The sequence below is a fragment of the Melozone crissalis genome, unplaced genomic scaffold, assembly GCF_028551555.1.
Source record: "Melozone crissalis strain CALT ecotype California unplaced genomic scaffold, PUWL_Pcris_2 ptg000006l_1, whole genome shotgun sequence".
Taxonomy (NCBI): domain Eukaryota; kingdom Metazoa; phylum Chordata; class Aves; order Passeriformes; family Passerellidae; genus Melozone; species Melozone crissalis.
The window spans coordinates 6,836,332-6,862,124 of record NW_026535784.1 but is presented as its reverse complement, the minus strand read 5'-3'; the positions used below and the strand labels follow the sequence as shown (position 1 = coordinate 6,862,124).

The following is a 25,793-nucleotide window of genomic DNA, read 5'->3' as shown; positions in this document are numbered from 1 at the left end:
AATTTTATGCATTTATGACTTCAATTTACATTTTCTCTGACATAGAGCCAGGTAAAATTAAGGTTCATGGAAAATCCTTCCAGTTTTCTGGAAAAGTCTAGGAGTTTCACAACACAAAGCTCTACTAAAGTTTTTACAAGAATGACCAACCAAAATGAAAATATTTTTAACATTTATATTTAGCACAGGAGCATCTTTTGTGCAGCAAATGCATTATCTAGGTATTTTTTAAATGGATGCTTTTAAAACTGGGAGAGATCTATCAATGGACAGAAGAGAAAGAAAGACCACATGTTGAGTCCATGCTTGATAGTCTGTACAAGTTATTGTGAAGTACCACTTGTACTAGGACTGCCACAGAGCTGTTGGTTTGAAAGGTTAATGACTGCAGCAATCACAATTTCAATTTACAAGAAATGGGATGACAGGAAGCCAAATACAAATTGGAAATGTCCCACTGTGATGGCAGCTGAGCAACAATTCATCAACAACAGCACAGGAATATTGTAAAGCCAGAGTGCTGAGGACAATCTTTTCAGCCTGAGAAGTGCTTAGGCCTTATATTAAGCTCATTTTTCAGGGATAGTATAGAAGTTTAAAAATTGCTAAATTGCCTAATATAGACATAAGTTCTCCCTTGATAATTTTCCATATAGTAGTTGCTAGGTCATCTGAAGGTGTTCATCCCACCTCCTTACATTTTCTTTTGTGTATATTCCCTTTCATTTTAAGTGTTGACTTTTCGTTCCACCAAAACAGCCATTATCCCAAAGGCATTTCAATCATCTTTGAGCATTCCCTGCAATTATATTCCAGCTCTTGCTTACTCAGAGCATCAGCTCTACTACAATGTGATCTGAGACTTTCTAAAGCTTTCAGGTGTTTACATACACACAAAGATGCTCTGTGAGACCCTGTGCTCCTTCTGCCTGGATTTTGCATGTAATTTGTGTTCAGTGGAAAATCAAATTGATGATAATAAATCAAACTTTCATCATCAACACTTACAGAAATGCAGGTGTATTTTACTTCTTTCTTATCTGAAGTCAGCCAGAACTATTTGTAAGCAATTTGAAGTCAGAAATAACAAATAAATGGAGGTAAGCTGTGGAAAGTTCGTTTCATCCCTATCTCAGAAGAAACCTCCTAAAACTCGACAGGATTCAGGGAAATAAGCAGGCTGCAGTGAGATTCTACAGCCAAAAGCTTTTCAATTAGTACTAATGTGCTTTAGGATGCTGCTAATTTCATCTAACAGGATCACAACATCAGCAGAACTACCATAACTTAAGTTCATGCTTTAATTTATCTTGCTTTATATACTTAAATTATTGAAGAGATAGTAAGACAGGCAAATATCAGGTGAAAGGCATAAAGCACAGAGGTGGGATCTGCACAAGATTTTGATGACATCATGTTAAATATGTGTGCCTGTGTATTTCATTAAATCTTTTCAGTAATTTCCTTCTTAGTGGAATGATTTAACAGAATATCACAGACTCAGAGAATGTCTGGGGTTGGAAGGGATCTCTGGAGATACCTGGTTGCACATTCCTGCATATGTCCTGAAGAGGATCCCCAGGACCATGTCCAGAGAAGTAACTTTTGGGTATCTTCAAGCAGGGAGATGACACAAACCCAGTGGGCAATCTGGGCTATTGGTCAGTGAAAAAGTGTTTCCTGATGTACAGAGGGAACATCCTGTGTTTCACTTTGTGCCTACCGCCTCTGGTCCTGGCACTGGGCACTACTGAAAAGAGCCTGGTTCCATCTTTACACCCTCCCTTCAGGTATTTATATATGCTGATAAAATCCCTGCTGAGCTTTCTCTTCTCCAGTCTGACCAGTCTCAGCTCTCCAGCCTGTCCCCAGAGAGGTGCTCCAGTCCCTTAGACATGTTTGTGACCCTTTGCTGGACTCTCCCCAGTATGTCCACACCTTTGTTTAACTGGAGAGCCCAGAACAGGCCACAGCACTTCAGATGTGGCCTCACCAGTGCTGAGTGAGGGGCTGGTGTGGCCTCCCAGGGCTCCTTTGAGCTGCTGGAAGTGCCTTACCTGAAGCAGAACTGCCTTTTCTGCATACACAGACACATCTGCTGGCTCATGCCCAACAAAGCAAAGCCAGTGTCCAGCTGGGTGGCACCCAGGAGTTGGTGCACGAAGCAGATGTGTGAAGCACACTGGCTCATGTGTGCTTGGAAATACTGGCAGGACAGCACAAGGCTGGATGACAATGCCAGAAGGCAGGTGGCCTGTGGCAGGCAGCAGAGGAGGATGGAGCACTGTCAGGGGGACACAGTCCCAGCACAGACCATGGGAGACATTGCAATGCCATTGTGGATCAGTACCCACCAAAGCCACTCAAGATACGTTCAATGAAAGATAGAAGTGTGGCAGGCAAGGTGAACTAATCAGCACAGACAAGATGCTCATGGAGCTGAGGTAGACTAGTTCTACCAGTTGTCTGAAGTGATTAGAGAACTGTGATCTAGCACCATAAATTGCAGTAGAAAGTGTTAATATGAGAAATAAAACAAACTCCAACTCAACAAAAAGCTTGAAATCATCCATTCCTGAAATCTAATGCTTGGGCTAAAGAATACTGCTTTAAACTGATTTATCTTTATGACAGTCACTAGCCCTGGGCATGATTTACAGCATTTTAGATCATAATTGATAACTTTGCAACGATATTATACACAAAACCACTGAAGTTTGTGTCCATTAACTCTATCATCTTGTCAAAAATATGTTATACATGCATGTCTTGAATTATCATGTACTGATAAGGAAATGAAACATGGATAAAAATGTATTACCGTGTCTTACCATCAACATTCCTTTGATGTAAGTAGAACTTACATCCTGGAACACAAAAGCACATGAAGAGCTGGAATTCCTCTTTTCAGAAAATGCTAAAATAAGGTATCAATTAAAATAATTCCTTATAACCTATTCTCATTCTCCATACTTCATTTTATGCAAAGAAATATCAAGGTTCTTAGTTTCTGAAACTAAAAATAATCATTCTTGAGAAACAGACAGAAGGCTTATTTTATCCACTATACTTTTTACCTTTTTGCCTTAGATAATTAGGGACATTAGATCATGATTTGCAATGCCTGGAGAATATTGTCATTAGCAGGGGAATGTTCTCTGGAACCCTGAGGAAATGAAAAGGTTTTAAGAGCAATCACTGTTAATCACTAACATGCCAACATTATATACTTTCTGGAACTGAGAATGATACAGACAGGACACATTAAGTGACTCTGTCTGGCTTGCATGGCAAGCTTTTGATAAAAATATGTGTTTAAAACATCCCTTTGCATGTCTTGCTTTCTTTACAGAATGCAGGAAAGCTAAGAACTGCAAGATTTACACTTGCACAAGCTATTGAAGATATCCTCTCTGATTCCATAATGGAACTTCATTGTGTTTTTATTATCTCATCTGAGTAGTAAATGCCATGGACAAGAGATTGGCCCTTTTCACCCAAGAAGGGTGAAAGAAAAGCTAAACTACAAGGAGATAAATGCAATTAAATTAATCTTTAGCTTCAGCTTAGCAGGAAACATAGCATCTGCACAGCTGCAATACTTACAGCTGAAATTATAGATTAACATTAAACACTGATGATTAAAAATTTACTGTTATTATTTTTTAATATAATATTTCTTTAATATTTTCTATCCAATGTTAACTGCATCCAACGTCCCACATATTTTCTAATGAGATAAAGGATAGTAAAATAAATAGAGAAAAAATATATTTTTAAGAAAGCAGAGTTCAGTACTACTTACTAACATCTTTTGAGTTTTAATTCCTTGCTGTACTAACCATGCATGCCTCACAAGTCAAAGCCAAGCCCAGCACTACAGGGCAGCTGTACGCACTGGAAAATGAGTCTACACCCATAGACTGGGGTTCTCAGCTGGGATCCCTGCCAAATAAACATTGTACCTGCCACAACATCACACATTTTCAGAAAAAAAAAAATCACTTAGATACTAGTAAAGGGATCTAAGAAGTTTATAGATTTGTAGAACTAGTGAGAACTGATGAAGTTATGTACAGCTGTTCACCAAATAAAAAAGTCATCTAGTGCAGTTGAAATCAATTACTTCTTGTGACAGCTCCTGTGATACAAAATCAAAATCTTTCTTCTTACTGACCAAGTTTTTCAGGACTCTTCCATTTTTGCATCCTTAGACAAACAACCTCAATACAACTTTCAATTTGTCTTTGAACAAAGTCCTACTATACAAGTTATACTTATTCTATTAAGAATAAGTAACTAACTTCTCCTACTAAGTTATAATTATTCTCCCCTTGATGCTTTCAATTTTATCTGCATCTTTTGTTCATTAAATAGTTTAATGACTTTAGACCAATTGTTTCAGAGTGATGGTTTCCTCATCTGATCAGATATGCAGTATTTAGGTACTGAATCTCATGAGCTGCTCTGCTAGTCACTCTTACACAGCTGAGACTGTAGTGGCACATCCCACAAACAGATTGCAAATTCAAAAAGGAAGTGCTTACATTCTTGAAACCTCTATATAAGATCTGAAGTTCCTTCTTTGTGAATTTACTCTGTGCTTCCAGCAGTTCAAGAGCTTCAGGTCTATGTCGTACTGTGGCCATTTCCATTTCATCTTCTACAGTGTCTGCAGAATACAAGAGACAGAGAAGGAGAGCTCAACAGGAAATATGGGAAGTGAAAATGCTTAACCCTTTCAAAAAGACAGAGAAGAAAAAAGGAAAGAGGGAAAGGAGGGAAAAGAAAGGGAAAGGGAAAGGGAAAGGGAAAGGGAAAGGGAAAGGGAAAGGGAAAGGGAAAGGGAAAGGGAAAGGGAAAGGGAGGGAACGAGGGAGGGAGGGAGGGAGGGAAGGAAGGAAGGAAGGAAGGAAGGAAGGAAGGAAGGAAGGAAGGAAGGAAGGAAGGAAGGAAGGAAGGACATTCTCTTAAAGACTTGTTTTTGCAGCTTTAATGACAAATGATGAGTCCATTTTGAGCTCAGAGGAAAAAGGTGCCTATCATCTGCTTTGTGGCTGCAAAGAATAGTGAACAGCAGTGATGATCCAGTAGCCTGCTTATTATGTCCTGAGTAATAATACCAATAAACTGGAAATCAACATCCTGCAAGAGCATGCATGACACATTCAGTATGACTTTTTTGTTTGTACAACTCTTTGACCAAAGGAAACAATTCTATAAAACTTTAGCAACTCCAGAAAACTGAAAATTTTCCTTCAGTTAGATATGGACGTGAATTGATTGTATCAGGCTGGGATTTTTATTGTGAAGTTGTCTTCTGGAAAGCATGTGAAATTGATGTTGCACATCCAGCAGCAGGTCTTACTTTGAGTATCATACAATTGACCCCTTAGGAGAAATATTATTGAGGGTGAGCAGCCTAAGTGGGGAACAAGATAGTTTTAGTGACCTCTTCTTTAGGTAAGTAAGAATGTGGATATACACATTCAAGGTTTACAGTTAAGTGTAGATTTAAAACAATGAGAATTAGCAATGCATTTTTTCCTAGGTAGAGTTTTAAATGTGAAACTTTAACAGTAGAGTGCCAGTCACTTGTGATCAAAATAAAAATGTGTGTGTTCATTTCTAAGTACTGACAGCCTTAAATATAACTTACCCAGATTAATGAAATGAAATTACTGCCTTATTTTGATTTAGGAGTTATAGGAACTATAGCAATATAACAATACAAATGCCTAATTGTCACTTCTACAATGTTGAAGATACATATTTTATTTCATTAGAATGTGGGACTCTTTTCTTAGAATAAAGTTTCATTTGGTTTAATATTCATAAACAAATAGTATTAGAATACTCAACTACAGTAGTATTATGCCTACAGTTTCATATATTTCTGTTCTGCTATAATGCAGAAATAATAGCTTTCAGCTGCTTAGAAGAAATTTGGCATCAGAAGATACAGTTCAGGTAAACAAAAAATAAACAACCAAATAGTTTATATATTATTAAATATCTCTCTTTAAAGAGATATTTAAAAATGTATAAACTATTTGGAAAAATCATCACAAAGCCCCTTCACAAGGGCTTTGTCCTTTCTCCTGTGAAAAATATGATGCTGTTAGGACTCTTCTCAGGAGGATGATCTCAGTGTGTTCCAGATGATTTTTTTTTGATAACCACAACTCAACACTAGGTACTTAGACTAAATTGGCAAAAAAAATCAGCCTGAGAATAAATATTGTTGAAAGCTCACTTGTATTTTATATTTGAATGGTTACATGGGATTTCAATGGGTTTTGTTTTTAGACAGAAAAAGACTCAACTTGAAATGAGTTCTCTAAGCACCCATTTGTAAAACATCTGGCTACCTAGAGAGACATCTACAAGCTTTTCTGGAAGCTAAATGAATACACATAATAAATGTGAGGCTAGAGATAAAGGCCAGACAATGTGCTGAGCACAATATTTAGTATATCCTTAGCAGTAAACATTTTTATTGCATTTAAATGATTCAGTGAGCATGTAGAAGACTGCAATAGGGTGATTATGTTAATGAAAAGGTTCAGTATAACATTCTTTACACTCGGCTTATCTAGTGTCTTACAGCTAGAAATAATAAAAATGCAAAATCATCATGAACTTCCTTAAAATCAACCAATTGTGATGACTAAAATGCTATAGCATTCATGAGGCATTTTGTTTTTAATTTTTTTCTTCACAGCTCTAGATACCAGGCTGGAAAAGAAAAATCTGTACTTAAAAATATGTGGGAAAGTGTGTGAAAATCTATTTTTACTATTTCTATTTTTATCTATTTCTAAACAATAAAGATTTCTATGGCATTAATTATTTCAGTTCCTTGGTTTATTCAGCCTAGATCAGTTAGGAATACTTTTTTTTCCATAGAAATAAAATTTCATGTCAATTGAAAACCAGAAACAAGTTCACAATCCCTCATTAATGTACTGAACAAAATATTGTTACTGATTAAATGAATTAGGAGATTTCTTATTACAAAATAGTAAAGACATTTTTAATGTAAATGTCATAGGAGATATGCTTTGAACCTTTCATTATTCGTTAAAGATGGCAAAAACACAGCAAAAAGCAAATGTGCTCTATATATCTGTAAAAAATTGTACATGCATTTCCCTGCACAAACTCCACATTATAGCCTCCCTAGCTATTTAATAACTATTTAGCATGTTTTTATTTTTCAAATCCACAGAGTAGTCCTACCCTAGTGTACTAGCACATGCACCTATCTAGGAAATGATGGCTTTCAGTTCACTCTGAATAGTCTAGAGCACACAAGGAAGTGTTCTTTTACATGCTTTTTTCAATAGGAATGCTGAAATATGTTCAATACAAATGCTGAAACAAGATTTTACATTTTTAGATAACTTTTCTAAGCACATATTGATAGAAGTGCAGAAATGCAAATTCAGGCTATGTATATTTCAATAAATTACTTGTTAAAAATATTTCCCTGATAATTTCTAAGGAATTCACATCATGTGATTGTTATTGCAAGTGGTGCTGTTTTCATTCCCAGGACATATAATGTTGCTTCTTTCATGCTAGCAGAAATGCAACAGCACAGGATGTTAAAATAGAATAATAACAGTGATAGAATAATATATCTACAATGATAATCTTATTCAAGATTTTCACTTGATATAACATTCTTACTTAATGTAGCACTTATTTATGGAGGAGATTGCAGAGAAAACTATTGAATGCACCTTTTTTACTACTGGTTCTCAAATAGGAAATATTTGATACTCATTTTAGTTCAACTCTCTTCTGGTTTGTAGAATACTTCCAGTAAGGAAAATATAAGTTTGACATGATCAAGGTTTCTGAGACTGACTCTAAATATATTTGGTTACCCGTGCAGATGAAGAGTTTACATAGAAATGTGCAAGGAATTAGGATGTGTCACTCTCCCAGCAACTTCAAACAAACAGATCAAACTTTCTATTAATTCTATTTCCTTATGCATTCCATTCCCCATCCCTGGAAATGTTCAGTTTGGATGGGACTTGGAGCAACCTGGTCTTGTGCAGGAGGACTAGACTAGATGATTTTAAAGGTATCTCTTCCAACTCAAGCAAACCTATGATTCTCTGATTCCTTTTGTTGTCTAGGGCTATATTGTTCAGGTCATGCAGCTTAAAGTAACTTATCCAGAAAGAGTTATTTCTGGATAAGTTACTTTCAAAAGTAACTGCAGTTTTTAAGATACCTTATTTTCAATTAAAACATATCAGCTGAAGACACCATGAAATAAATAAATCAGCGTACATCCAGAAATTTAGCCCTTTTCATCTCAAATACTTAAGAGGAATGCAAACACCAGAGTTTTCTCTACAAAGGAGCATATGAAAGGCAGTGAAGAGGGACAGCATAAAGAAACCCTAGATCTATACCTGTGTAGTATTGACATTAGTAGGGGGCTGTATCTCTAGTCAAGTTGCCTTTGGTTGTCCTAGATTCACTAGACATGGGGAACTGCTCTTGCAGGCCTTTATTCCCCCTGAGATTGATTGATATGCTTCATCAGAAGAGTATACAGGAAATACATAGACAATTCAGCTTCTGGTATAAGGTGCTCATATTAGTGCCTAGAATTCAGTCAAATTAATCTAGATTGAATTGGATCCAGAGAGGTATTTTAAAATCTGCTATAGGAGTCAATTTATATAGGAAGACATCGTAGTGTTATTACTATAATTAATCTCTATCTGGGAATAGATATGTATCTATGTATTGATCTCTCTCTCACTCCTGCTGCCCCTCTATATTTATCTGTTACCTGCTCTGGAGAGATTTTATCCAGACATTCAGTATAATATCAGTGTGCTTTTCCTGTATATCCACATTCACATTCTTTTCAATCTCAATATTTCTTTTTCTCTCAGACACCAACTTTAAGTCTGGTTCCCTAAATAGTTTGAAGTTCTATATTCAAAACCTGCAGGGCCAATCCTTTCCTCCCAGAGCAGTTATGATGGTACCCCCTGTGTATTGGATAGCAAGCACACACAGTCACGTGCATAAAAATGCCAAAAAGTTACCACTTTTCAAATACATGGAGAGTATTAAATTTAACCATGGAATCACTTGTCAACTAACTTGCAGGTCATAAGTGCCAAGTGGTAATCTTTGGTTATCCCCTCTGCTGCAATTGCCAAGCTCCTGTGTGGCAGACTGTGGCACTGGTCTCTTGCCATCCTACTCTGCATAGACAAATCTGTTTGTCTACATTTAAACCTCAATAAACCATATGATTACTTCAGCAGATATCTCGCCTCCCAAATGACCAGTTAATGAAAGTATAATTTTTGATGCATGCAAACCTAAAAAAAAAAAAAAAAAAAAAAAAAAGAAAAAAATGAAAAATAAAACTTGCTTTGAGTAACAGGAGATGTCGTTTTGGCAGCCGAGCAGGGCAAGAGCTTCATAAGTCGCTCTTTAATGCTGCGTTTGGTACTGTTCTGAGCGTAGAGGAAACCTAAAAAATATATCATCAGGACTGTTAACAGAGGCTTGAGAACAATTTCTGTACATGCTGCAGAGTTCATCATTAGAGCAGAATGCTGATGGGAAAAGGCCAAACAGATTGCAGCCACCATGAATCGCAAAGGGCAACCAGAATTTTTGAACAGGACAACAAAATTGTTTCGTCTTAGTATCTTTCCAGCATCTTTCCAATACAGGGGATTTGTTTGTCTGTGTGCATCTCTTGTAATATTCTTACAACCCACCTTAAATCATCTAACAGAGATGTGTCAGATTATTAATTTGAAACAACAGAAAGTAAAAGAAGGTGTGTAAAAATTTTAATGTTAAAATATTTTAAAGAATTTAAGTCTATTTCCTTTTGGATTTTTAAGATGGAAAACAAAACCAAACCAAAATAAAATCTCAAAGATATCTTTTGTTGTCCTTTCTGGCAGACTTCTAATTCCATGGCTGAGCTTTCCCATATAATGAATTCGGCAGTTGTGATAACCAGTCTGGTACTTTTGCCTTTTCTGAGTAGTAAATTACCAACCATGATGTGTAGTCAATCTCTCTTTAGTACGTGGCACTCTACATATATAAAATATAACTATTATTTATAGTTTTAAAGACTATTTTGACTGAATAGCTAATGTTCATATGCTACAAAGCAGCTGAATAGCATCACCCTTATTTACTGTGATGTAAGCTGTTGGAGTATCTTCCTTTGAGGCCAAACCAACCATCTCATAAAAAATGGGTGATATGAGCAAGCATTCTCTGGGTGGATATTTGCTGCAAATGGCAGACTTAACACCTGTAAAACAGCTCAGTATCTGATTTATGTTCCTGAGATAGGCAGAGCTTGGCTGGCACATCATGCAACTCCTGCACTTCTCATCTCAACTGCGTGCACGGAAACACAAACACTGCTCTATGATGGCTCTTACCACAACAGCCAGAGTGCAAAACAGATGGGGCAAGAGAAGAAAGACACAACTGACCGGTCCTGTGCTAAGGGCACAGGCACCAGGATAATCTTTGGTTATCCCCCCTGCTGCCATTGCACTGAATCCTGGTGTTGGAGACATGACGTAGAACAGTTCCCAAGCCATCTTAGGTATGTGCTTGTATTTGGGAACAGCAAGCAAGAAGCTTTAAGGATATTAAACTTTGTAAATAAAAGCGAAAAATATCAGTTTGTATATGAGTGAAACATTGAAGGAAATTAAAAAGAAATGAGAAAATCCAAGGATGACTCAGCCACAGCCTGAAAAAAATCAACCAACTTTCAGCAGACAAATTCTGCCTCTGAGTGAGCAGCAGGTCTGGTGAATACACAAAACAACCCAGTTTCAGCTCAAGGTCAGATGGACCTAAATGACTATCTCAGGAAATATCTAAACCTTTTAATACAAATAATAAGAATGAATACACTTTTATCCCGTAGCACCTAACCATCAGCTCAACTCAGAAACATAGTGCAGATAAATGCATAAAATAAAATGCAATTTGGGATCTGATGGGATCTCAAATTTCCTATTTTTAGTTTGAGCACCAAACCTGAGCCTTTAAATGGGTAGCTTGCTGTCTCAGCTGGCGGTGTCTGCTGTATCACACTATGCCTGTACTGTATCTACCTGAGCATGAAAGAAATCTTTTTATCAGAAAGATTTTTTTTATTAGAAATTCTTCTAGTATAGACATGATGCAGAAATATCTACAGCTGTCTTACTTGTTTGAGTAAAGATTTGCAAAGCTTACTATACACTTATATAATTGCATAGGTCCACACCTATGTAATTACTGACGATGAATACAATGCTTTAAAAACCATAAAGGGATGTATTATTTCTAAATGGTTTGAAGCTAAAAGCCTTGAGTAAATAGACAATTCTGCTACTTTTAACACACAAAAAGCTCATGGACTTCAATGCAAGCCATATGGGCTTTGCAGTAATATGATTAAGGTCAAAACCAAAATAATATATATAGGAGAAAGTAATATCAGAGGAGTGAGCAACTGAGGAGAACAGCATAGCTCTATACTCACTTCTGGCAGCTAATTTAAAATTTTGACACTATGCTCAGGTCAGAGGTAAGGGGATTGGTTTATCCTCTCACAGTATGAGAAAACAGCATGGAAGTTTTCATTCCCAGTGGCTGCAGTTAGTTTATTCTGCAGCTACTGCTGTAATGATCTCCTGATCAGTACTGCAGCTTTCAATGTGATTTTTCATGAGCTAAAATTAAAAAAAAAAAAAATTTAACACAGGGAAAACATGCTGCAAACTGAGCCTATGCTGTGTCAAAACACTAAAGGTGATCATGAAGATGAAATATTTGAATAATTTCTGTGAATTCTGTACCTATTTGCAGTTTGAAATAGGTCAAGGAAAAATCTTAACCTCTAATGCGAACATTAAGAAGCTAGTTAATCTAATAGATTAAAATTATTTACACAGTAGGAAACACATTACCAGTCCTTAAAGTGGCTGGTCGTGAAAAGAAGAGCTATGAAGCATCAACACACTGATAATGATGGACTGATGCTATTTCCTTCAAACTTCTACAATAAAATAATAGTAATTCTTAGCCTGAAGACAGATATGCTGGAGAAACTGAATTTTGCAGATTATTTTTGTTGTTGTTGGGTTTTTATTTTGATTTTTTTCCCTCTAAAATATGTTGACTAGAAATGTCATAGCTCCTTCCCCTAACCCAGTAAGGCACAAACTCCTCTAGGCAAGATGTGAAGGTTCTTCAAATTAAGGTTAGTTCACTTGTGCTGCTTGCTCTTGGATTTAATAACCTGTTTCCCTGCAATGAAAATTAAACCGTGAGACACATTTTCCCCCAGAATTCACTGTGGGAGTGCCCTAGAACTCATCTCTCTATGACACCACATGAAATTGTGGGCAATTGTCCCCAGAGGCGCTCACGTTTCACCAACAGTTCTGTAACTGGAGCATGGCTCACATATTCTCACATCGGGGTAGCCCTGTACTGCTACCTGTGCACAGACATGGGGCACACAGCACCCTGTGGGAGTGCCTGCCATTTAGTATGATTTATACCTGTAATTGCAACTGATAAACTCACCAATGACTTAAAATCCTGTGTAGAGATACTTAAACTAGAGAACTGTAACTTATCAATCCAGGTTTAATATCAAGAGGACAACATGTACGTAAGGCCAGTGCAATTTTTCCAAACTGCTGCTTTTAAAAATTGTACTTGACCAAAAGCATCCAGGTTGTTGCCATGCATCTGCCCTAGTCACTTTTTTATCACAGTGTTGACACTGCTGGTTGTCAAAAATACAAAAATGTGTAAATTTCTATAAGCTAAAAATTATACGTGATTAATAAATGACTGTATATTTCTAATCATATACATCTACACCTAGACTATCCTAACTCAGTGTATTTACTTTTTTCAGATATATGATCCCATCTTTAGAAAGACAGTACATATTACATATTGCCCTGTTGTTACAGAGACAGGTCAGACTACCCCAGGAAAGACCATCTAGAAAGGGGTTTTCAGAGGCAAAATATCTCCCTTTCTAAGTGTGATTGGTGTCTTTGAAAATTCTTTGTAGTCAGCATGAAAGCAAGGGCAGGTAGGCCACTTTTTGCAGCAGTGGCAGATAAATCAGAATGTCTATTCTAAACACCCACTAAGTGCACAAGATAGAACATGCTGCTGCTGCCCTTGCCCCCAAAGCCATGCTCACCTTTCCTGCTTTCATCAAATATTCTCTGTTCAAAGAAGTACCCACCTGCCTCATTGCTCCTTTTTTGTAATGGGATTTAGGTGATAAATATACACAGAAGGCATAGTAATCTGAGTCCCTAAAGGTTTTTGGGGCTGGTAATCATCCTTTTTAAGAGGATGTTTCTAGTTCAAAAACTAGAAACAATTCTTCCAAAAATTTCCTCCATGATTGTTACTGAAGGACAAAAACCACATGTAAAATACCTCTTTTTTTTTTTTTGCCCGCTCCTTTTTCTCTTCAGGCTTTTTTATTTCTGTTATTTTTCTTTTCCTTCTCAAAGTCTCCCTCCTATATTTGGCAAAGTCAGGAAGTTAACTCACACTGTTGAAATCTAACGCTGCTTTTTAGTCAGCAGCATTTACAATCCACAGGCCACCTCCAATGCCTTAACAGTACAGCTAAGGTCCCAGTAGAGCTGGAATTTGGATTTTGTTCACCTACAGGATTTTATATCTTCCCACAAAAAATGGGGGAAAATTCTCTTTTATATTAGTTCTGGATGTGATATTTTTGGAAGAGATTTAGCATAAGATCCGAAATCTAGGCTGGACAGATCGTTTTTTTAAATACAAAATTTTGAGACAAAAGTGACAAGACTCTGAAAACCAAAAGGGAAATGCATTAAGTGGCTTCTTGACATGATGATTTGTGCTTAATTTCAGATGTATGATGGAATTTCTCTCAGGGCCTTAAGGGCTGGCAGCCCCACTAAACTGTTAATGGTTCATCATAGATGGAGTGGCAGGGGAGACAAAATGAAGTGCAGGTTTCATATTCACAGTTCAGGACTTGGGGAAGGGAGACAAATCAGGGTACATGTGCCTTCTGTGTGGTGAGCTTGGGAATAGAATGAAATTATGTACAATATAAATATTTATAAGGCTCAGCCTCAGTTCTTTGGTAGCACCTGCCAAGGAGCTGTGTGGGTTGTCAGCTGGCTACGTGGTAGATCATCAGCAGTCTTTGACAAGCCAGGAAAACATTCCTGACAATCTCATTTGCCTGTACACATGCATTTTATTGATTCTTCCTCTACTGACCCTAGCTTCCTGTTTTTCATTGCAATATATACCTACCAACTTCATTGACTACTAAAACCCTATAGATCTCATCAGATCATCCATGAAGAGACTGAGTTAAAAAATGAATGGCAGCATTGTAGGAAATATCTTAGAACTCTAATTTAAAAGTCAGATTGCTCTCCTTCACTTTAAATTCTCTTGTACATACTGTTATAAATCAGTCTCCCAATGGCAGATGCAGATTAGGAACTGATAGTTACACTTCTCTACCAATAAATTAGAGATCAGAGCCAATTGGGAAGTCTGGAGGCAATGGGATTTGATTGAAAATGAAGGGCAAAGAACCAGTGATCTTGTCAAAACCAGTAACTACAGTTTGGCATTTGTAGGATTGTCAAAGGAAAAAGGATGAAAGGAGAGGATTAACTAGTATCACTGGAGAGAAGAAATAGAGTAGATAAGCATCAAAGTATAAAGGTGATAAAGCAGAGAAATGGCCATAATTTTCTCTTGACAGTCTTCATTAAATTTCCCAACTACAGCTTTATCATTCTAACCATGCCTTTCCATATATATAACCATATATATGCAGTTTTTCAATCTGAGAAACTGCTTATGTTATGAGCAGTTTCTATACAAATGCTCAATGTAAACACTATCTAAAACTGCTATAAACATCTCCAGGGGTATAAACACTGAAAATTGCAGAGAGTTTCTTCAGTGTAATACTTGAAAATGTACAAGTATGTCAAGATGACAATTAATTTAATACCACTTAACACATTTGCACACATGCTCTCTAAGTGTGTGTAAAACTAAGCTGGTCCCCTATGACATATTTATACCAGAATAAGAAACATATTTATAATAGATCACTTGTTTTCTTGAGAAAAATCTCACTTGAAGTGGACCATGTGAGCATATGAAAAAATGCACCATAAATCAGATTTACTGCTGCGCTGAACTGTGCAGTTTCCTTCCTTTTCCCCTCCTCCCTTTTGTTGTTTATTAGAAGTTTTTATCTATCTGTAAAGCATACAAATGCTCACAGAACAACTTACATCAATAGAAAGTTATTTATCTCATGGGAATCTAGAAAGAAGACAGATTAAGAAGAGGTTTTTTAGACAGATGAGAGATCATTCTCTCTGTCTCTTCGCAAGCAATTTGGTGCCACAGAAAGAGCAAGTGATGCTGATGCATTGCAGATGGCTTGTGGATACAAGGAGTGAAGAAGGTGGAAACTTGAGTAACAGTGAAATGGGCCTTAACACTGGGCAGACACTTCTGGACACCTCTGTGTTGGTGTCCCTGGTCAGTGAAGAGCCTGAAGGGCTGGCACCAGAGAGGGCGCAGTGGGGGCAGTGAAAGGCCCCTCCAAGCATTCAGCAGGTCACAAACAGCAGCACAGATCCATAAAGAAAAGCTGTTCAAGAGATTGAATGTCTACTAATTACTAGATTGAATTTATCTGGTTTAGTAGAGAGTTTTGCAGTGGAGGAAAACTAATTGATGCTTCAACTGAAATGAGGGATGTGTTCTAACCTGGAGGCTAAAAACCAATGGCACAGTGCCTGTGCTGTAAAATATGAAGGTAAAAAAGGAAAACCACCATTTTAAGAAGACTAGAGAAAGCAACTGAAAACAAGAAACAAGAAAAAATTAGTCTACCAAAAGTGAGTGACAGAAATCAAATGGATAGTATGAGTTGAGCTGGAATGAAAGAGTTCAGTAGAGAAAGGAGAAAAATAAAAAAGAGCAAAAATGCTTAAGAGGAGTTAATAATTTGAATGAAACAGTAAAGAAATTTTAATGAAAAAAAAAGAGAACTTTCAAATATTCATTACCTCTAAATTTAGCTTCTTATCTAAACTGTGTCAATATCACCTGTGAACACGTTCAATGCTGGACTCAGACACTCACACGTGCCCAAGGGACAGCAGCTGGAGCCAGAGCAGGGACAGGGGTGTCCCTGGTCTGTGGTTTCACTCTGGCTGGAGCCAGTGGGGTCTCTGTGCCACTCCCTGCAGTGGGTGCCAGTCCCAGCCCCCAGGCTGGGTGTGTGTCCTGACAAACACCCACAGCAGCTCCAGGGGGAGAGAGATTCAGTGCCAGTGGCTGCAGCAGCCCCCAGGTGTCTGGCACCACCTGCACGGGGGAAAAGCGCCTGTGTCTCCTCCAGATCACGTGTGTGGAGCTTGTTGTAGCATCCCTTAACAAGCACACCAGTATTTTGTGGAGAGAAGACTTTTCATACTCATTAGGAAAGTTAAAGCCCAAAGAGAGATACTTTTAATGAATAATTTGAGGAGGATACCTTCATAGTGTTCACACTATTATCTAATTAAGATGAGTGGAAATAATTAACCTGCAGTGCTCCAGGCAGTCATTGTAATGTGCTTTTAAAATGTTTTATAGGAATTTAGGGAGAACTGCCACAAAATGGTGAAATTAAACCAGCTCATGCTTCTCAGTTCTGCCGAACTAGTCGCTGAGTCAGCTATCACCTAGGTCAGTCAGGAATAGGTAAATTCCAAGACTGCTCCCAAAGTCAACAGCAAATTTTCCATAGAATTCTGTAGGACTTGTCTGGAGGTTAAATTTTCTATTACATGCTTAAATTGCTAATATTTTTCTGCAAATTTTTGTGGTTTGGGTAAAGCTGATTTTGGTTGGGGCTGATGGTGACATCGCACTATCTTTGCACAGAAGACACCACGCCTTTCTGGCATACTAAAAGTTTCCAGTTGCTAAGCTGCCAGTCTTAAGGTAAAGTGCTCTACTTTCCACTGATAATCTGTATCCTGCTTTCAAAAAATTAATTTTTTGACTAAGACAAAAGAAGGGCAGAAAAAAGTAATGAAGATGTTACTTTTCACTTTTGCAAAAAAATCTAAAGAAAACAAAAATTGTGCCATTCATTAAATGCTTCATTAAAAATGCTACAGAGAAGAAATAGAAGAAATTGGTATCCCTCCTTCCTCTTCAGCAACTAGCCTTAAAACCAAGTGTAACATTATGTTTACATTTACATTTCCTTTGTACAGAGGTTATTTACTACACATTATTTAATATAGTTAGATGCAGTACACTCTACTAACAAAAAAGTAAGAGCAGTGTTTTATTTCAATTTTTTTCTGGTTTCTTTAAGAGTGAGGGAGCTACTTTTGTGGTTTTTACAACTGTGTGTACAGCTCCATCTTGAAAACCACTTCTAGGCACACAGGAGGTGACAGTCTAAGTTGGTTAGAGTGTGGTGCTAATAACACCAAGGTTGGGGGTTCTTTGAATCTGTAATTAAAAACACCTGGCATGTGAGCATGATGGATTTTAGTAAGACAGATTTGCAGTCAGACTGGCTAGAAGTGAAAAATATATTCTTGTCTATCCCATCCCATAAGGACCACTGTGTAATTTGCTACAAAATGCAGAACTTCTAGCCAATCTTCTCATCCATCTTGACTACAGTTGCATTCAGAGACTATAATTAATTTCAGATAGGCTGAAGAATTAATGGTCTGGATAGCAGTGATCATATACTGTAACTTTTTCACTGGAGTTCTAAAAGTATTAATTAAAGAAGTCCCTTTGAAGCAACAAAATCTTTAAGTGGTGAATATGAGAACGTAACTGAATTCCAAGTGCAATTTAAAGTTTCATAAGAATCAGGAGTCATGTATTTGCTGAAATATTATACACTATGATGCATTTGCAACACTTTGATATAATGTTTAAATAAGTTTAAAAAAACATAATTATTTCCTCTTAGGAAAAATAAGTCTTTGGCTCTGTGGCAGACTCAAATGAATTCCTGGCTGAGGGTCCCTAACTATTCCTCTCTTCCTTTACAGCGTTTTCCATGACAGCATCTGACTGCTTAAGAACAGCCCTTTCCTTTGCAGAACTGGTTTTATTTCCTGATGCAGCTGAGAGCACATCTCTGAAAGGAATTCCTTCTAAATGCCTGGAGTAGTGATGTATTTGGGTGGGATTGAGAATAAATGCTTAACCTGGGCAAGTGTGAGCCTACCTTGCTGTCCAGTTCACATAACACTGACATGATCTTGTTTCCTATATCACATAGCTGGAGAGAAGGTGCAGTGTCATTGAAAGATGAGAAAAAAATGTTTTCCTGCTAATCCTTGCAGAAGAGAGAAATTACGGTATTCCAAGATACTTTCTGAGATTAGAAATTGCATTTATTGTCCTCTTTATTCAAGAAAGTTTTGAAAGGCATCTATTCTATTTTAGCCAAAGGATACCATGTAAAGCAAAACCTTGAAAAGATTAACTAGAAACAGCCTGAAAAATGTTAGATGATTATACACTACCATAACAATGAGATTTATCTAACATGTGAAATATACAAAAAAATAAAAAAATCTATTTCTTTTAGTTTTTGTACTAATTACAATGCTTTCAAGACTGGTTAATTCACAGAGCATTATGAGGGCAATTGGAGAAAAGGCCTTTGGATTTTGCCAGCCAAAAATCCTAATAAAATTAGTTCCTTGAACAAAGAAATATGAAATCTGGCTTAAAAAGGAAATTTGAAACCTTTGCAAAAAGCATTAGGAAAAAAATTTCAACTGAAAATTTTCATCCTAAATGCTTTGCTAACCATTGCAAAGAACATAAAGCACTAACACTGAAAGACAAAATAAACACCACTTACTGAATAAGAGTTTAAACGTTTAGGTTTTGGACAGCTCTTTAAAGATGCTCTTCTCTATGAACAATTGCATGCACAGGCACACACAGAAACACTGACTGCAGCATGCTAATGCTGATAGCAACTCTTCCCTGTGGCAATTCAGGACACAAGATAAAAGAAATAAAGTGCTGCAACAAGTGGGGTTTGGTTACTTCCTCCTGACCTTTTAACTAATAAAACATGCAGTTTTCTGTGGTTGAAATGTTTTTTCAAGTGCTCAAATTCTTCTCTTTTGCCTGCAGCTTCAATTTCCCCATACAAACTTCATAATTTAGTTATCATCCTTTGTGTATTAATTACATTCCTAGTTCTAGTATCTCCTGCACTCTGTTCAAAATCTGCTTCTAAGATAGAATACCTGCCTCGACAAAATGCTTCATTCTGACATGGAGTTAGTGCTTGCTGCTCTGTAACATGGATAGACATGTCTTCTAAACTTGTCTCTCCCCATTGTTCCCCCAGCAGTAATATTCCTTTCTCATCTTGAGGAAACTCTCCACACTTTAAATATATGTAACTCATTTTGAGTAGTTACCTTAATATAAGATTGGTGTCTTTCTTCTCTTAGTGATCTCAGCTTTTCATCACCCAATTCTCTGAATTTCTAACTAAGACTTTCAGAATTTCTATTTATATCTGTGCATGCACAAGGAAATGAAAACTGGACCATGTTCTTATTTTTCCCAACCCTTTGAACTCTTCTATTTGTGCACTGAGCTACAACTAGATCAAATTTTCAGAGAAAAGTAAAGAACAGTGAATGACATGAATAAGGGTACTTAGGGGATGCATTGCTTTGTATTTTACTTGTATTACATTTCTGCTTTTATCAATGACTCCTTATCTATCTACTCATCACTTAGGTCCTACTATGTGTGGGAGGACAAGAACATTGATTTATATTCACACGAGACTTACACTTGTAAATCCAAGCTGACTCTGATCCTTAGGCAATAATGTCATACAAGATGATTATAAATTACAGGATTTTTCAAAAGCTTGAAACAATCACTAGAAAGAACAAAAGAAAGACCTGTGGCAGCTACTGAACAGGAAGATGTGCTTGATTTTAACTTCAGGCAAAGAGCCTTTGCAGTGCTCTGTCATGAGCTGCATGAAGCAAATTCTTACATTGAGACTGACGGAACTTTCAATGTGCAGGAAGAGCAAGTGCTGTGACCCCAGCTCTCATGGACCTAATTCTTATGTTTTGAGTCAGTTATTTCCAAGCAAGTTGTACTTTTATGATTCTTGTGGGTCCCTTCCAACTCAGGATATTTTATGATTCAGCTTGTTGAAGAGGATCCTGTATCTCATTTTGCTCTTGCTTACTTGGCGTCAATCAGAAAGAAAAATACCTAACTTTTGAACATGAGATCCTGGTGTAAGTCAGCTGTGATTTATGAGCTATACATAAAACCCCTATGTCTTTTTCATTTCCTATTCCTAAATGCTTTTTTAATAGTGTTCAAAATTTTCAGCTAAACCAGTGTAAACCATGTATGACAACATGTGTCGGCTTGTGGTGAAAGGAGTGACCAAAGGAGCATCAATTTATGAGTCACTAAATCTGGGAGAAAGAATAAGTAGGAAACCCACTGAGTGCTGCAATGCTCCCATAGAGGAAACAAGGACAAGCAAAGTTCCAACAGAGAAAGAACTTGCCCCAAAGGTTCTATCATGAATAAAATAAAAAAAAAAATAAATCCGTAAAGTCCCTTTAGAGCAAGGGTTATTGATTCTACCAGGACAAATCTATTCAGTTCAGAGACTCCCCAGAGATCCTGACAAACCACACTCTTGCCACGCTAGAATAAATTGCCCTACTGATACTGGTTTTTATCAGACCTAAAAGCACACAAATCTACTTGCTATATTTTTTACAGAAGGCTCTGATAGGTGGTTGGAGGGTTTTTTAGTTTTCTTTTCCAAACCACTTCCAATCTTAACTGCAATTAAATAAAATATTTTGGATGTTTTTATTATTATAGTTTGGCAATTGTCCTCAAGCTTCTCTCTTGTCTTCCAATAGCCCATCCACACGTGGATATTGGCCATCTAGAGAATCTGGAAATTGTTGCCAGGAATAAACTGAAATTCCTTTTTAGTTTCTCAAGACTTCGTCAAATGATTTCTTTCCCAGTGGAACACAAAGAAGCCTTGTTTTAAAGAAATAATTTCAGATTATTTCTTCAGAATCTTTACAACATATCACTTCAGAACAATTGCCACAGTGAACTCTTTAAAGTGTGAAATGTGGAGACTTCCCAATAAGTCTCAGACAATGTAAATAAGGCAAAAAACAAAAAAGGATAGAAAAAACCAACATTCATTATGGATTCTTACACATGCATGCACAAACCCATACAGCACACCTGTCTAATATCAGTGGCTAGAGACAGGAGCTTTGCTGTCTAAAATGAGATCTGCAAAATCTAATGGTATTTGTTGCTCAATTTAAAATCGGGTGATCAGATAGAGATATAACCACATTCATATATGGATAAATATATATAAAGTTATATAAATTCTCATAAAAAATATGTCATACTGAGAAAAATCTGGAATGACTACATACATTTTATTAATTTTTAGGAAATACACTAATTAAGTCATGACCAAGTAAATATTATAAGTAGATATGTAAATCTGTAGCAATTTCTTAAAAAGAACAAAATAGAAAGAATAATCTTACAGCCCTTGGCATACAATTTTCCAGTTATGTTCGAAAAAAGCTCCATTTTTCTGGTCTAAGGTAATTTCAGCAGAAGTACTCCATTTCTTATTATGTCCCTTAGGTTTTCATGCAGTAAAAAGTACATTACTTCTGAGAAGGTTCCTCAATGCCTAACAGCTAAGTGGTGAAAATCTCTTGAATAAACATATGAGCAGCAGTAAGCTGTTCAATTTTCAGTCTTTTCTGCTTGTGGAATTTAACTTCAAGTAATATCTGAATAGAGAAAATAGTTCATTGTAGGTCTTGTTTACACATAATATGGTGTAAAGCACATAATATGGTGATTTTAACTCAATGAAAAAGTCCTGAATTCAGTTGAACAGAATCCAAATTCAAGAAGATTAATACACTGTTAGAAGCCATTTCCTTTGGTGTTCTGTATTACCAGTCAGTCATCAAACTGTGGTTGGTTAGTTTAGAGTGCAGAATACATTAAATTCCTGTGTGAAAGTTCTGTAACTAGAAAAGCCCATAAGCACTGAACATACCAAACAGAAATCAGTAACAGAGAGTGTCTCAAAGTGTTCCACTTTGTGATCCAATGCAGAAGCTGATAAAATAATAGATATTGTTGATCTATTTAAATCAAGTAAAACAGATGAGAAGTGGATTTTAGCAATGATCTAAAATCAGAAGCAATGACTTGGCAAACCAGAGTACAGGAAATGAGCTATGAACAGAGTAGGTTGTTCATAAACACTTACAGAGACAGCTTTGGAAGAGAAGCACTAGAACTAGTATCAATTATTAAGGCCTGGGAAGCAGAATTTAAACAATAACAGAGTGGAGAGACATTTGCTTAGAAAGTATCTTTCCACTTCGAGTCTTGAACACATTGACAAAATTATATGTTTGTGAATTTTTAATACAGAGCACTACCAATACTCACAGGAAGACCAACAATTCTCACTTTATCGAATAGAAATTAAGAATAATGAAAGCAATTTGGTGAAAGAAGCAGTAGGAAGGGAAGGACCCTTTTAAAATACCTGTGCCACAAGGAGATTTATTAGCCAGCTCAGAAAAGTAGAGCGGCGCTCTCACTCTTCATTTTCTTTCAGATCACTTAGGCTTTGGGAAAAGAGATTTGGGGGAATTGTCACTTTGCACAGTCAAACCAGTTTGTGTGGCTGCACTCCACAGACAGTGACACAGAGACTTGTACCATTCTGTCTGCAATTACCTGCAAAGAAAATCTGTTCTCTGAAACTTCAGGAAATTACTGAGGTTCAGGAAGAGGGCCAGCAGGAAGATTTTTCTTTGAGATCTCCTAATAAAAACACTGGGGCTGACTGAGAAAAAAAGATAACTAATGAACCATCAGCAATATTTTTGGTGACTGTTTGGAATAAATGATTAATGATGACTATATTAGTGCCAGCTAATTAAGCTTTAAAAAAAAATCTGTAGGTGTTTGGTATTGCTTTTGTTTCTGCAACAATTTTTTCAAATTGTCATTTTATTTATAATTAATCATTTTTAGAAGGTCTTTAGACTCTTTAATATTGTTTTTGCAATCTATGGAACTTTTATTATTGCTATCTAAATAAAAAAATAAATTAAAAAAAAATAAAAGAGGTAACAGGACAAAGAACATTGAGAAAGCAACCTAATGACCCATTGTTCAGTATCTCAGAATCAATAAGCAATTTACTACAGCACTCTGTTACAGTATAGTTTAATGTGTTCTTGAGATGAAACCTGGCTATTTTTCAGGGTGCAATACCCTGCAAATTAGCATCTGCCATTTTCTTTCTCTCCTTGAGTAGCCAGTGACACAAGCATTATGGCAGTTAATTCAGAAATAAAACCTCATTACTCAACACATATATATATCTTTAGACATGTGAACAAAATGCTAATGAAACTGTTTTATTAGTGTGGTTTATTTTTGAGACTGAACTAATAGATGTGAGAGGACAATAACCACCCCAGGGTGGAAAATGTCTGTAAGAAAGCAGCGGATAGCAATCTCTCCTGCTGGCAAAGCTGTAGCCAGGAGTGATTGAGCCTTTAGGGTCCTGCTGATATCGGGGTTTTTACAGGCTCTTTTGTCAGACAGAAACACTTCCTGATTAACTTAAAATAGATATGTGCTAATTCCTTTACTAAAAGAGTTGCCAAATATTACAACAGGCTGCCCAGGGAGTCACCATCCCTGGAGGGATTCAGGACATGTAAATGTGGCTCTTTGGGACACAGTTCAGTGCTGGACTTGGCTGTGCTGCTTGGACTCAATATTCTTGGAGGAGTTCTATGATTTGATTAGCAGATAGAAAATACGTGCACTGAAGTAAACAAGTGCTTGTATTTATATACAGAAAATTCATTTCTAATGTCTCCTCGGTTCTGAGTTGACCATTTTTGAAACCATCCTGTTCAGAAGAATTTTTAGCTTTTAATTATGACTGTGGGGAAGATGTATCAAAGGGAAAAAGCTTATTTTTAAATGAAACTGGTTTTACTGGTGTATTTCTAAGTTGGAATGCAATTTTTCTATGTGTGATTTATATATATATATATTCTTTAAAACATTTTTAAAAGATTCACCTGGTGAATTAATTAACACAGACTTTGTAAAAACATTCTTTATTGTAGTTGCTAAACATTCCTTATACATATTTGTGTAACTAAAATATATAATTTGGCATTTGCTATTTTCATCTCATTCCCTCAGACAATGATGCTACTAAACAAGATGTTGCATCACATGCATCAAAACGTTTCCTAAAATGTCTTTAGGATATAATATGCACTATGGGAATGCATAACAATAGCAAAAATGTTATTTTATTCCCTCAAATTAGTAGTTCATAGCTTTTAGACTGTGAGCTTTTTCAGAGTGGCAAGAACTTTATCATTTCACTTATATGCTGCAGGGCTCATTACAGCTGAATAAATGAAATTCTTAGAACTGCTTAATTAAAATTGTCTTCACTGCACTGTGTGTGTGAAAGGGCTCCACTGCATTCTTTAGGAGGTGGTTCCAGCTGAAAATACTGTATTTCAAAATAATGTCAGTAATTATTTCAAAATAATAAGTTAAGAAAAAATTATGCACAAGTTTATCTTAGAGATGGAGATTCCACCTCTTGGAAGACACATTTAACATTTGTTAAAACAGAAGCCCAAGGCTAATACAATCTTATGAAATATTGTTAGGATTTGTTGAAATCTCTCATAGTATGAAGTCTGTAGCAATGCTCTGACCTAAATGAAGAACCATTAAAGAATAAATCAAAACCTGCAAGTAGCACACATGGCTCCTTCCCTTAGGATGTTGTCTCATAAACAAAAGCAGTAATTCCAGGAGCATAAAGCCAACAGCAGCAACAGCAGCGAATGAATGAATGAATGAATGAATGAATGAATGAATGAATGAATGAATGAATGAAGAAAGAAAGAATTTAGCAGTTGCTTCCACTATGAAAGAGATACATCAAAGTATTGCTCTTTAGCTAAAAATTACTCTTTGGCATTATGGTCCTTCAGAGCACATTCACACTTCACAAACACAGCACAAGGTTCTTCACCAGGTTGTGGTGATTCTAGTCAATCAAAAGAGCTAAACCAATCTAGGATACTTCAGGATAAATTTGTTTGAAAAGTTTTGACAGAAGTGGACATAGGAAAGATAGAAAGTAAGGGAGCAGCAGTCCTTTACCTTCTTGAAATAGTTTGGATGAAAAAAATCGGTTCTGAATTAAACCTTATGAGGATAATCATTGTTCTGTACAAAGAAACTATTTAACTAAAGAATGTTTCAACTAATTTAATGAAACTATCAATCTAATGATGTTCAAAAAACTCAAAGATGATGTGTATATATATGCTAAAAGCAATGCTGGATATTACCCAGACCTCTCATGATAAACTCAGTGAAAGTTGTATCAAGGATGGCGAGAACGAGATCATACTTTCTTCTTGAAGAAGTAAACAAATACTTGAATTTTATAAATTCAATATCATATGAGGCAGAAATATTGTCTTGCTGGGTTGGTAATGAGATGCACATTGCCTTTCAGGATT

General features: G+C 36.5%; 1 protein-coding gene across 8 annotated transcripts in view; it reads right to left on the bottom strand.

Annotated features, from left to right (window-relative positions):
- Positions 1 to 25,793, bottom strand: part of KCNIP4 (potassium voltage-gated channel interacting protein 4) — a 389,782-nt gene that overhangs the window by 35,324 nt on the left and 328,665 nt on the right. For 6 of the 8 annotated variants that reach the window (XM_054295935.1, XM_054295936.1, XM_054295929.1 and 3 more), the window contains exon 2: positions 4,548 to 4,672. In XM_054295935.1, the coding sequence (XP_054151910.1) occupies positions 4,548 to 4,672 (125 nt within the window). Of the gene's footprint in view, positions 1 to 4,547; positions 4,673 to 9,418; positions 9,521 to 25,793 lie in introns of all 8 variants that reach the window. The other 2 variants (XM_054295930.1, XM_054295937.1) reach the window with 1 other exon arrangement.